The 14,650-nt window shown below is 44.5% G+C and overlaps 1 protein-coding gene across 5 annotated transcripts in view; it reads right to left on the minus strand.

Moving 5' to 3' along the window:
- Positions 1-14,650, minus strand: part of ATF2 (activating transcription factor 2) — a 118,364-nt gene that overhangs the window by 86,310 nt on the left and 17,404 nt on the right. For 2 of the 5 annotated variants that reach the window (XM_088473358.1, XM_088473444.1), the window contains exons 2-3: positions 2,142-2,210; positions 1,970-2,040 (exon numbers count right to left, since the gene is read on the minus strand). In XM_088473358.1, the coding sequence (XP_088329484.1) occupies positions 1,970-2,017 (48 nt within the window). In that variant the 5' untranslated portion in view covers positions 2,018-2,040; positions 2,142-2,210. The remainder of the gene's footprint in view (positions 1-1,969; positions 2,041-2,141; positions 2,211-14,650) is intronic. The other 3 variants (XM_088473587.1, XM_088473347.1, XM_088473517.1) reach the window with 2 other exon arrangements.

A 14,650-nucleotide genomic window follows, 5' to 3' on the forward strand; every position in this document is an offset into this window, starting at 1 on the left:
TATATTGGCTGATCAACTGAATGGCCAATATATCGGCCAGTGTGTACCCAGCATTAGCCGCAGATTTACCACTGGAGGAAAAGGGCTGCTGATTGAATAGTCTCGGGTGTAGAAGTCTGAGGCCACGACCTTCTTCCCCATACAGTAAATTAAGGAGGCTAATTGAATCCGGCCCAGTCGCATACAAATTTGCTTATTGTGTACTAGGTACTTAGGATTAGCATTTTTGCCGCAAAGAAATTGGTATAAAGGCGCAGATTAAGCAAAATGATGCATGACGCAGGTCACTCATATCGCACCTCTGTCTTCTGCCGTTTTACCCAGATTGTGTACCTTTCCGGAATTCTGAGTATTCATTGGCTAATAGTGTACAAGATACTTAAGATTAGTATTTTTGTACTTTTTTGTAAGGAATTGGTATAAAGTCGCAGATCAGACGCAGAAGTCTCGATGGCACGGCTAAGCAGCAAAGTCCATGGTGACCCAAACGGAACTATTTGCCAAACTTTGAGGAAAAGTGTATGGACACTTCTGTATACACACACTGTGATACGGAAATTCACCTCGGCTTGTATAGCTTAGGGTGATCACCTTGTCTATTTCTGATCACTATGGGGGTGATTCAATTCAGTGTGATGTTGAAAAGTGCCGGGAGTGAGTTCCCGGAGTTATTCAACTGGCCATGCTATTAACCCCAAATAGAGGATTGCTGCTCGCACCCTACCAAGGTGCGAACAGAAGTCTGACTACATTAGGGCTCCGATGCTGGTTTTTGGCTTAGCGGGTGTGCGCTAACAGCATCGCAGCCGGCAATTAATTCGGAGAATACAGGATACCCCGACTAGACACCCGGCATTAGGCGCCATAAACTGCATCTCTCCACTGAAGTATACAGGGCACGATGGGGACAAATAAATAGCTCCGGGAACTCATTCCTGGCACAATTCAATATCGCACTGGATTAATTGGCACCCTAGGACTGGTCATTTAGCTGCCCTCACTAATGCAGTGTCTAGCCAGGTACTGTACACTGACTGATGAGAGCTGCATGTGCACAAATCAGCATTCTGTTATTATGGGCTGTGTACTACAGAGCAGCCAATGACAGCAAAACTTACACACATTAAATAAGTGAATAAAAAAAAAGTAATTTCAAATGGAACAACATCTGACTGTTTTTCTATTCAGGAATTCATGACTGGGTGATGGCTTGTACTTGTCTGTGTTTCTGTCATGCTTAATTAAATTAGCTTGTGTATGTATTTTAGGGGGCGTTTGGTCATGGAGAGCATGACCATTATTAGTTACACTATATATTACTGCTACACTGGTCTTCTGTGGGTAGCAGAGCTATGTAGGCGTCACCATTCACAATAAACATCCCCAAAACAGGAACGGGATAAAGCAGTCCAGCCTGGTGGTCTAGAATACACTTTACTTTGTATACTATACCAATTCCACAATATTATTTATTTTGGAGGCTTTAAATTTTTCATTTGGTCCTGACTACATTTTATTGTTTATAGGATTTGTTGAAAATAAAATGAAAGAACATAGAAATAATATTATTCACCCACATTAACATAATATTTTCACCAAACTAGGGGCCTGATTCAGAGTTGGGAATAGAGAGAGATATCTCTTTTAACTGATCATCTTGGTGAAACCATGCTACACTGCAGGTGGGGCAGATGTAAAATGTGCAGAGAGATTTAGATTTGGGAAGGTGTCCAAACTGACATCTAAATTGTATAGTTATAATAAAGCTGTGCAGTATTTGTGTGCTACATGTAAAAGCAGCCAGTATTTACCCTATATGCAAAAAAAATAAATATGTATTTACACCCCTTGCATTGCACCATGGTTTGTCCAGGTACACAGTTTAGTGCTAGTTCTCTCTCTATTCCCAACTCTGAATCAGGCCCTATGTGTATTACTGTCGTGCGATTGCCAAGTCCCCTCACGTTACCTGGCCGCATCCAGGGGCAGTGCATACAAAAGGTTTGTCATCACTCATATTCTACAGGTCCTTGTGGTTACCTGCCAGAGAAAAGACACGTACGGTCACATACCTAGAACATGAAGAAGTCAGCAGGAGATGTAGGAAGACATTACTACATATATGTATGTATGCATTTCACCTTTGTTAGGTCATTTTCATGCCAAGCCTCTTCTCCACTTTACATGCTATTACATTTCTCTCTTCTGTACTGCATATTTTGGTGATGTATAAATAAAATAAACGGAATAACATAAGACAGACATTCACAGGACGTTACAGCAGTTTATAAAGAGCAGATAAGGAGGTGAAAGCGTATAACCATCTAACAACCATTTTCCGACCTTGCTCATCTCGCGACCTTATGACTCAAGTAACACAATAGCGTTACTGAGACTGGGCGCAGAGATAACGGGAAGCATTTGATGCACCACATAACAACTAAACAGTCTCATTTTATTAGCTGTCTGACTGATGAGAAACTCTCTCAGTTACATGTGCAGCAGTTTTCACAAATCTATTTCTGTTTATCTACTGTTATTTCATTTATTATAAAAGAACCATTGTTGAGAGGGGGGACCCCCCAAGGTCTACTAAATTCCAGCCCCATTGCACTTGACCGATGCACTTCACATCCATATTGGACAATGTTGCCACTGTTTTAAGGCTTTATACTGTAGATGGAAACATTTTAATTGTTGCAAGTATCCAACTTTTCAGAAAATCCACTGAAAGTGCCTAAAATAAATAATCACAAGTAAACCTGGCCTCCCAGAATTTTCTGGATACCGGTCAACAATAAAAAGAAAAAAAAAAAAAAAAGGTAGAGATTCAGAGGGTCGACAGTAAACACGTCGACATGGTACTTGGGTCGACCATCATTGTGCAGACATGTATTTTGGTTGCCAGGGTGAAATGTACGATATTTAACACTAAAATGTCAACACATGGATTTGTCATGATTTTTAGGGTTAGGCTAAAATATAAAAAACCCATGTGTCGACATTTTAGTGTCGGTCTAAATAAAAGTCTACAAAACGATGGTCGACCTAATGACCAGGTCAGCTTTTTTACTGTCAACATTCATAACCAGTCGACCTTTTTACTGTTAACCTTTTATACCACGCCCAATTTTCTATGGTCATTAAAATCCACTAACAATGTAATAATGTGACCAAGCTGTGAATAAGTAGGATATCCCCATTTGAGATCATCTATCACAGTGATTCCCAACCTCGGTCCTCAAGGCACACGAATACCCCTTTTACACCGAAGCTGAAACCTGGGTTTTTGAAGGGTTAACCCGGGCAGCTTCCTGGTGTAAAAGAGGAGAGGGTTGGATCGCCGGGTCAAGTGACCCGGCAATCCAACCCAGGTAACTAGCAGGGTTTAACACGGGTGTAGCCCGTGAAACCCTGCTGTGAGAACAGCGCACTCCGGGTCACGATGACCTGGAGTGCGCTGCTAGCCAGCCGATTGGTCCGGCTTCAGTGGTGCTTGGAGACCACTTTCACTCAGCAAAAGCCGGGTCTATGCAGACCCGACTCCGGTGTGAGCGGCGCTGACTCGGGAATAGTCGGCGCCGGCAAAATTCTTTGTCTGATCCGGATAGGAACTTTGTTCCAACTCTGGGTCAGACCCGGAATTTTGGTGGAAAAGGGGTACACCAGTCCTGGTTTTAGTGATATCCATGATTGTGCACAGATGGTTTAATCAAAATAACTGAGGCACTAATTAAGTCACCTGTGCTCAAGTATGGTTATCCCTAAAACCTGGACTGTTAGTGTGCCTTGAGGACCGTGGTTGGGAACCCCTGATCTATCATGAGGAGACAAATAAATATACAAATGGCAAAAACAAAGAATAATGGGTTTGTTTATAGACTCTTATCCCTCTACTGCGTTATAAGAAATAATAAATAGGAAAATAGGAAAAAAATAGAGGGAGAGTGTAGTGAATATTAATCAATTTTAAGGATCATTGATCCCCATGGCTACACATACTGAACGAGATGTAGTTAGCAGACCCACGGCCGCCGGTATAAATCCTGACGGGGGAGGCCAGACACGGGACTTAAGATAGGCGTCAAAATACCAACGCCTATCTTAATCCCAACGCCGGAATCCAGAAGAACTCCATCCCGAATGAGGTGACTTCGGGGTGTCTCAGCCATTAGCCGCAAGGGGGGGAGGGGAGATTGGAGGGAGTGTTAAGTTTAGGTAGCATAGCGGGGTTACCGTTAGGTTTTTTTGGGTGGGAGGCCAGGGTTAGGAACACCTAGGGGGGAGGGTTAGGCACCCCTGGGGGGGGAGTGTTAGGGTTAGGCACTAAGGGGGGAGGGTTAGGTTTAGGCACGAAAAGGGAAAGACAGGTTTAGGCAATAATGGGGAGGGTTAGGGTGCAGAGGGTTAGGCTACAAGAAGGGAGGGTTAGGGGGGAGAAGGGTTAGTATATTTGCCCGTCCCCTGTCGGGATACCCCTGTCCTGACCAATCACGATAGAGATAAACTGCAGCAATACAGCAAACTACTATGTAATTGGGGGCTTAACCTAAGGAACACTCATTGGGAGAGAATAAAAACTAAACAAAACTAAAATTATATATTTGCAAGAAATTTCATAACGTAACAGGGGTAACTCCCACAAAAGGAGACAAGGCCACTGACACATATTTCGACTGTAGTGGATCTCAAACTCGGTCCTCAGGACCCCACACAGGTCATGTTTCCCAGGTCACCCAGCAGGTGCACAGGTGTGTTCATTACTCACTGTCACATTTTAAAAGATCCACAGGTGGAGCTAATAATTTCACCTGTAATTCTGTGAGAAGACCTGGAAAACATGCACTGTTTGGGGTTCTGAGGACCGAGTTTGAGAACCTGTGTTCTACTGTAACCAGAGGTTTGTTATAGAAGCCAAGAATCTGCCAGCACGTGGAATAAAAATAAAATGTGCCTTAATTAATCTTATCTAATCCTATAGATTGCCTACAGTAATACCTCTTTTACACCAGAGCTAAAACCAGGGTAATTGCAGGGTTAACCCGGGTAGCTCTTTGGTGTAAAAGGGGAAAGGGTTGGATTGACGGGTAGAGTGACCCGGCAATCCAACCCAGGTAACTTGCAGGGTTTAACACGAATAACCCGTGAAAGCCTGCAGTGTAAACGGCGTGATCCGGGTCACGGTGACCTAGATCATGCCGCATGCCTGCCGATTGGCCGGGTTCAGTGGTGCTTGGAGATTACGTCATCTACAAGTGTCCACTTCAACGCCAGAAAAGCTGGGTCGCTCCGGTGTGAACGGCGCCAACTCAGGAATATCCTGGGTTGGCGCCGAGGAAATTCCGGGTCTGATCCGGATTGGAACTTTGGCCCTCATTCAGAGCCACTCGCTAGCGGCAGTACGCTCGTTCCGAGCGATGTTCGCACATCTGCGCATGCGTACGGTTTTTAGTACGCATGCGCGAACCAGTCAGTGCGGCCGAAAATCGTTTGTACGCAATATAGCGAGTGCCTGCTATTTTGAGTGACAGAATGAGGCGTATGTGGGTGGTAACAGGGGAAGGTGCTTGAAAACGGGGAGTGGAGATCAGAACGCAGGCGTGCTTAAAGGTCAAAACGGGCGTTTTATGGGTGTGCATAATTAATATAGCAGCGTCAATGACCACGTCATTTGTTTTTTTTTAACTCAGAACTGCTCGCAAAATAGCGGTTGAAAAAACCAACCACAAGAATAGCGAGCAGTTCATATCCTGTTCGATGTACTCGATTAATCTAATAAATAGCGGACATGACGTATGGTGCGAGCGGCAAGGGGGCGTTTTTAAGAAATAAAAGAGCGTATGTTTTGCTCGCTCGTTCAGACTTATAGGTGTGAACAGACTGCAATGTGCGAACGGATCATTTGAATAGCCACCCCTTGTTTTGGAACGAATGAACGCAAATAGCGAACGGCTCTGAATGAGGGCCTTTGTTCCAGCCTCCAGGTCAGACCCGGAAATTCGGTATAAAAGCGGTATAAGAGTTTCTCTAAATACTCTAACAATCTACAGTATACTAGGATTTAAGGATATTTTCTCCTTAAGATATATTGTGGCAGATGTATTAACCGCCGAAGCGGGATCAGCGCACGTTATGTGCACTGATTCAGCTTCTCCCCCATGTATGATTGGGGTGCTGGGCGGTAAATGACAAAGGTGCTATGCATCCCTGTCATTATCGGCGCTGCCATCTACAAGATAGCTGCGTCCAAAGCCTGGGCTATGTAGGAATGGTCAGTTTGCCTGACCATTCCGCCCGCTGCAGCTATTGATATCGACAGCTGCAGCTTGGCAACAAAGGGACAGCGGCTGATGGCTCCAGGTTTGCACGCGGCATCGCGCGATACTTGCGAGATCCTGCACATGCTCAGTGGAGCCGGCCAGGACAGAGACACAGTGCACTAGGCTGATGCGCAGTGGGCTCTAGCGGTGACCGCCGAAGGGGGGAGTCATCACTCCCCTGCTCCGGCCGATGAGATGTTAATACATCTCATGGGTAATGCTTCCTGATTCGCCTCTCCCCCTTTGTCTCATTCTTATTTTCGGCTTTATAGATTATAAAAAGTGTTGAACAATTTATGCCACACAATTAAATTCGAAAAAAATCTATAGTTTAGAACATGAGACTAAATATCAGTTACTACACTATAGTACTGAACCATTTTAAAACAGAAGGTAAAACACTCAATGAAGGAATTATATTCCTTATATGTCACTTTTGGCCATCTACACATTTCATCTTTGGTAGCCTGTATTAAAATAATTAATAGTTTATTTGGCTACTTGAAGTCACAGAAGAATTTGGAAATCATATACACCAATGAGCTGGAGGCATGGGCGTAACTACCATAGGTGCAAGGGGTACAGCTGCTATGCGGCCCAGAGCTGAGGGGGCCCAACTTCCTTGTCAAAGTAACATTTTTCACCATTGGGTGGTACACAGGGGCCCTTACAAACTTTTGCTATGGGGCCTTCAAATACCTAGTTACGCCCCTGGAGGCAGGGCAGCAACTAGGGGGGGGGCTGGAGTCCAGCCCCCCCAGCCCAGTGTCCTCCAGCCCGGCGCCGCAGGGAGACTCCAAGCCGGACGCCCGCTGAGATGTTATTACCAGCGGGTGCCCGGCTCCTTCTCTGCAACGCCGTGCTATCCGGAAGCTGGAGTTCTCTCCTGAACTCCAGCTTCCGGCTCTCCCCACAGGCACTATGGGAGAGACATAATGACGTCTCTCCCATAGTTCCAAGGAGCAGCCAGGCGGACCCAACGGCGGCGGTCACAGGAGCGGGGTTTAAGGTATTTTTTTGTGTGTGTGTATGTGGCACTACAGGGGCATTAACAGGGGGACTACAGTGGCATTACCTACAGGGGCATTACCAGGGGGCTCTACAGGGAAATCACCAGGGGACTCTACAGGGGCATTACCAGGGGGCACTACAGGGACATCACCAGGGGGCACTACAGGGAAATCACCAGGGGGCACTACAGGGAAATCACCAGGGGGCTCGACAGGGGCACTACCAGGGGGCTCGACAGGGGCACTACCAGGGGGCTCGACAGGGGCACTACCAGGGGGCTCGACAGGGGCACTACCAGGGGGCTCGACAGGAGGACTACAGTGGCATTACCTACAGGGGCATTACCAGGGGGCTCTACAGGGGCATTACCAGGGGGCACTACAGGTGGCATTACCAGGGGGCTCTACAGGGTCATTACTATTTGGTCACTACAGGGGCATTACCATATGGGCACTACAGGGGCATTACTATGGGGACACTACCATATGGCCACTAGTACAGGAGCATTACTATAGGTGCACTGTTGAAGGGGGCATTACTATGGGGGAATTACCGGGGGGGGGGGGGGGTGACAAAAACCGTAGTTTCGGCCCTGCTGGAGGTCATGTAATTAAACTGTATAATAAACAGGACTGAACTACATGGTCTGCAGTTTACTTTTAAAAAAGTTGATGTATCCTTTAAAAAAAAAAAAAACCTTTAATGACAGGTCCCAGACAGCAGCCAATGCACTTATTTTGTGCAATTAGTTTCCAATGAATGTGAAGTCATTCCGCACAATACTACTGACGTGTGCTCAATTCCATATACATTGCTGTACAATACACTGATTTGTAGCTACCCAGTTTTAGCTGAATCATTTGTTTTGTTAAAGTATATTTATAATCTACATAAATATTTCCACTGTATTTTAGTATATATAAATCTATATCTTATTTTAGCTAATTTTTACATTATGTTAGCTACCGTATGTTATTTTGGTTGGGGGAAAAAAAATTGCACTCAGGCAGTGACTAGAGTTCCTTGTGCCCTTCCTCTGCCCGTCCATCGCTTACCAAGTGACCTCACACAGGGCCTGATTAATTACATATAGCAATTGTGATTACGTACGCAGACAGCCGATAGCTGCATTCTGCGCATGCGCAAAGGTATTCACTGCGATCACACAGAATACGCAGACCCATCGCAGAGTGATTGAACGGAGGGGGCGGGAGAGGCGTAACGCAGGCGCGTCCGTGCGTTTGAATGCCGTTACAGGGGCATGCATAAATTAGTCACTGTGATGGCATAGGCAGCTTGGGCTCCCACTGCGTGCGACGAGGTTAGCAAGGTCTGAGTAAGGTCTGATCATGTGCAAGTGTGCATGAGGCTACGATAGTACTCAATGTTACCGACAGTTTTGCAAAGTATTATGGAGTAAGGGCAAGTGGGTGTCCTTATGTTGGGCTGCGACAGCATAGCGATTGCAAACATTAGCACATTTTCACAGTGGGTATGCGTGAGTAATCGCAGCTGCGATCGCAATAGCGATCCGTAAAGAATCAGGCCCACGTTCTGTTGTCTGGGTATGGGGACATATCTAGTGTTAACTGTCGCTCCGGCGGCAGGCAGGGCGCCGGAGCTAGAGAGGGCAATGTTATGCGCGCGCGCCCGAAAAGGGGGCGTGGTCATGAAAAGGGGGCATGTCTATAAGACGCGTCCCCTTTTCGTCATACTTGGGGGCGTGCCCGGCGCTTACGGACATGCCGGGCAGCCCCCAAGCGCTGCAGGAAGGGAGAATAGATGCCGGGCGCAGGCGCCCGGCGTCTATTCTCCGGCGGTGACCGGGTCACCGCATGTTTCTCTACCCGCGGGACACTGCGTCCCGCGGGTGAGAACGGCACCCGCAGGCTGTGAGGGCAGGGCGCTTTCTGCCCTCCTCCTGGAGGGCAGGGTGCTTTTTGCCCTCCAGAAGGAGGGCAGGGCGCCGCGCCCCGCTAAAAATGCCTAGCGGGAACGCTAATATCTGTGCAGCAAGGATCTCTAGTCACTGCCATTGTGGCTGTGCCAGCTAAGAGGCGGAAGCACGGTGTCTGGGGAGCCTAGTGGAATCCTCTGGTACTAATCAAGGTTAGTTTTCACAGTGATGGAAAATTGCCCACTCACAATTGACACAATCTGGGATAACTTCATGGAAATATTAAACAGATATTAAATGGGTAATGTTGCATACACACGGTCAGATTTTTCTTCAGATCGTTCAATCTGAAGGAAATTCTCAATCTGAAGGAAAATCTGACATATCTGAACGATGAACGATGCGCGTTCCCGATGGTCAGATAACGATATCTGACATCTGATGTGTTTGCAGTCAGATTTGGACGATTCCATTCATTTTAAAAGCAGTCAAAAATCGTTCATAGTTCAAATCGTTGTTCAAATCGTTCATCTGTCAAATCTGACCGTGTGTATGCTCCATAATACTACTGAATGGAGATTTCACTTGCAGGCTATAGGGCATGGCTACTGTATCATTACTGATTTCAATCATAATTATGCAAAGATTAGCCAAATCCAACCAAGACGGAGCTCTCCTTCTAAAGCATATAAAGGAGACACTGAAATATTTTATATTTGCGCCTTAGGCTATTTTTTTTATTGAAACAGATACAATATAAAATTCCTCAATGTCTAGACTTCACATGTTGTGGTTCCGCACAAAGACAGCGGATGTTTATTCTACTCTGTTTATCTATGTAATTTATACGTTTTATGCTCCCAGATTCATGTGTACACTAATTCATTTACACATTGCATGTGTTCAGGTATGGCAGTTCATGTGTAATGATGGATTAATTACATTAGTTTGTTAGAGTGCCTTATGAAAGGAAATTGTGCACATTATTAATTTTAGCTTTATAAATAATCATGCACAACTTTCCAACAGGCAGAAAAGCAATTGTCTGGCGGGTAGTACAGTATGTAAATAACACTGGCTAAGAGCTGAAACTCAGACAAGCTTATTTGGAGGACATAACATAATGAAAAATGCAAATAGCCACTGGTAGAATTAACAATGCTCCCAATAAATAACATGCATAGGGGCTTGAGTCACAAAGCGAACCTGCTTAAGGAGATGTTTAAAGCTTAATACGCAGATACTAGTACTTTGGAAACCTCATTCACCGGGTCTCTAGCTACTGTTTCCGGGGTTGCAGGGTTTTTCCCCTTTTACCATGATCTCTCTCTCTCTCACTCCTAAGCTGGGTACGCATTCTACTATTTTTAAAAAAAAAGACTTATGCTGCCCATCCACTAGGCGATTAAACCTAGCGATTGAGCGATAATGACCGTCGTTACAACTCAATCGCTTGGTAATCACCTGCAAATCGTACACTTTAATGTCGAATACGACCAGCGATGCGCATGCACGCTGGTCGTACTGGACATCTATCATCGGGCAAACATGCTAGTCAACCCAACGATAATGTCAGGTTCAGCATGTTACCAGATGATTGAATGAGGCTGCACTGTACGTCTGCTCGGTCAGTGTAGGCTTATCACAGACATGGAAACGACAGCACGATTACAATGTCATAATTGTGCTGTCGTATCTATGTCGTGTAGTGGATGGGCAGCATTAGTTTTCCAACAGATCGGAACGAATGATCGTTCAAATCGTCCAGTGTGTACGCATTATGCCCGCTCCCGCTGTGTACCCAGCTTTAGATCTCCCTCTCTCCATCTTTTCCTCATCCACCCAACAGTCTCTCTAATCCTCTTCCTCTCACCCTCCCAAATCTCCCTCCCCCATCTTTACTTCTACCAACAACTCTCCCTCCCAGTTCTCTCTCCCTGCGACACCCTCCCAGCTCTTGCTCATCTCACTCCCCCACCCAGTTCTCATCTCTCCCCCGCTTCCTTCCAGCTCTCTTCCACTCTTGCTCTCATTTCTCCCCATTCTCCATCCCAGTTTTCTCTGTATCCCCCACTCTCTCTCCCAGCTCTTGCTCAGCTCTCTACCCCACCACTCACTCTCTTTCTGACCCTGATTCAGAGCCTGTCGCTCTGATAGAGTGCTCGCTCTGAATCAGGGCCGGGCTATTGTTTTTTTAGAATGGCCTCCTGGCCGCTCGCATAGCTGTGGGTGACCACCCACAGCTATAGCGAGCGGCCAGGAAGATGGTCACGATGGTCAAGACCATCGCGACCATCGGGCTTGCGATGAGACCCTTGTGGTAGGGTCTCGTTGCCGCAAGCCCCAGAGAGATTTCGGCTCTAACAGAGCCAAAATCTCTCCCACTGACATCACTCGTGATGTCAGTGGGGCCGCCCCCAAATGGAGGCGTTCACATGGGAACGCCTCCGTTTGGGCAGCCACTCCCCCGACCCGCCCACCAAAGGGGGCGTGCTGTCACTCAACATCGACAGCACGCCCCCTTTGTTGCCAGACCCGGAGAGACAGAGTGCCCGTCACTATCTGGGTCTCGCGCATGCGCATGACGGAGCTGGCTCCGCCGTGCGCATGCGCACTGGCCCACCATCGACCCGGTTGCGAGCGCACATCGCTTGCGACCGGGTCTGAATCAGGCACCCTGTTCTCTCTCTCTGTTCTCTCTCCCTCCCAGATTGGTCTTAAAATATTGCTTAATATAAGTCTTAAAATTAAAAAGTAGAGTGAAGGGGTATATATTTAGAATATCTACATGGACGGTAGTTCGACATTCAACATGTTAACATCCACAATGTGGACAAAGACAGAATGTCGATAATCTATTTTTTATGATTTTAGGGTTAGGTTGCAATTAGGGTTACAAAGAAACCCAATGGATAAGATTCCCCACCTTAGCGCCCGTAACAAGTATACATTCAAGATACTTAGCTTTTGTAATTCATATGAAATCTTATTCCTGGTGATTCTTTACGGTGGTGTTATAATCAACACATAAATATGGTAACATGTAAGAAAAAAGAAATAAAAAAATCTAGTGTAGATTGTAATATATTGGATACTTTGCAATAGTTTCTCATTAGCAAAGCAAACAATAAGTATCATATAAGAAAATCTGTTTTACTCTCTAGTGCACATAATAAAAGCACATTTATTAAAACAAAAAAAAAAGAAACATAAATAAAAATCCAATACAACAAAGGAAAACACTCAAAAAGCAATGAGCCTACCTTAAACACAATACAAAATGTATAATCCTTCACAGGTGAAGTTGGCCTCCTACCAGAATCCAAAGAGACATATGTGTGAAATAACTGGCAAAGATGTTCAATGCCCGGGCCGCAACCACAGCTATCAGCCCACAATGGTCCCACACTGGTTCTGGTCAGGTCCTGTGAAGTTACCTCCTCTGCCAACTCATTTCGAGTCTTTTGTCTTTCTCAAGGCAATGAGGATGCATAACCACTAGTCTACCTATATACCCCTCTCAATTAGAAACTGGATACCTGGGAGGAGGCATCATCATTACAATAGGTGTTATCCCCACCAGTAAACACATAATCATAATATCAACCAGTCAAAACAAGATATATTATATATTACAATCCTAAAAAATTCACCAGAATCTTAAAAATAAAAAAAGGAGAGAATAATAAAGTCCGCTCCGTGAAATCGGAAGTGACCGCGCAATGGACTTCCGGTTAGGTATGTAAACAAATGCACGTGTTCCTGTAATACATTCCTTCTTCTAATCCATCCGGTTAGAAAAAGGCCACTGAAGATAAAGCAGCAGCCATCAGCTCATCAAAGTCCTTCCAGATAAGCGTCCCTGCCATATTATTATAGCGCTCCCTTCAATCCACGATACCGGAAGTCCGCGGCCGCATAGCGCATATGCTTCTGGGATTTGTAGTCCAACTGCCGTATTGTTTGATACCGGAAGTCACATTGCCGGAATCAACTTCTTGTCCATCCCTAAGGAGCCTGGGATCCGGAGTTTAAAGTCCATGTACGATGTTAGAATATTATATCTGTCATAGAAGTCAAAATAAATAGTTAAGAAAACTAACTAACCATTCACTAGATATATAATCATAAAACTTCAATAAAGTGCATATTTTCAAGTATACAATCATAAAACCTCAATAAAGTGCATATTATTCTTAAAATGTATATTCAGATAAAAAATAATTACTCATAAATTACAGAATCCCTAATATCAATCTAAAACCACTTGAGCTGAAAGTCTTTATTAATCCCTTTAGGCTGCAGGGTCTTGAGAGAATATATATAATTCATCTCAGTTTTTGCTAATACTTGTGTGAGGTTATTGTTCCTCCAATTAACACTTACTTGTTTAAGAGCCCCAAATTCTTTAATCTCACATATATTCTTATTATGTACATCCCTGAAATGTGACGACAGAGCATGGGTCTCAAGACCTTTTTTAATATTGCAAAGGTGTTCCGCTAGCCTTATTTTTAAGGGTCTTGAGGTTCTCCCAATATAGTGTTTATTGCTACTACATCCAATATAATAAATCAAATTTTTTGAGTTGCATGTGACAAAATCTTCCATTTTTTTTTTCTCAATCCCATTTATTATTACTGTAACACATTTCCTATCCCCATGAACTGCTCTACACATCACACAACTCCCACATCTCTGGAACCCTTTCGTCAAAACTCTTCCATTGATTTTGAGTGGAGAAAGAGCACTTTTGATAATTCTATCTTTAATATTCTTTGCTCTTCTATAAATAAATTTAGGTCTGTCTGGAAGAAAAGGTTGTAAGACTTGATCTGCTTTTAAAATCGACCAGTGTCCCCTTATAATACGCTCAATTTGTTTATATTGTGTATTATAATCAGTAATAAATGCTAACTTGAATCCTTCATCCGCATCTGGGATTTTCTTTTCCTGAGTCAATAGTACATCTCTATCGAGCTCTAAACATTTATCCATAACCGACTGTACTTTCTCTTTCCTATAGCCACTGTTCCTAAATTTTGGAATCATGTTACTGGCTTGTTCCTTAAAGACCTTGTTGTCTGTACAATTCCTCTCAAGTCTCTGCAGTTGACTATTAGGAATAGAATCCAGCCAATTCATGTGGTGACAGCTCGCAGCATCAAGAAAGGTCCCTGAGTCCGTGGGTTTTATAAAATTCTGTGTCATCAATTGACCTTCCTGCACATATACGGTTAAATCTAAAAAAATTATCATAGAGTCACTGATATTAAAAGATAATTTAATGTTAAAACTATTCTCATTTAAATATGCACAAAATTCATCCAAGGTGTCTCGACCACCTCTCCAAATGAAAACAATATCGTCTATATACCGTGCCCATGTCACCAGATTCGCCCCATATGTGGTATTGTTCCAA

This window comes from Taudactylus pleione, unplaced genomic scaffold (genome assembly GCF_031769625.1).
Source record: "Taudactylus pleione unplaced genomic scaffold, aTauple2 ptg000004l, whole genome shotgun sequence".
In the NCBI taxonomy this organism is placed as follows: Eukaryota; Metazoa; Chordata; class Amphibia; order Anura; family Myobatrachidae; genus Taudactylus; species Taudactylus pleione.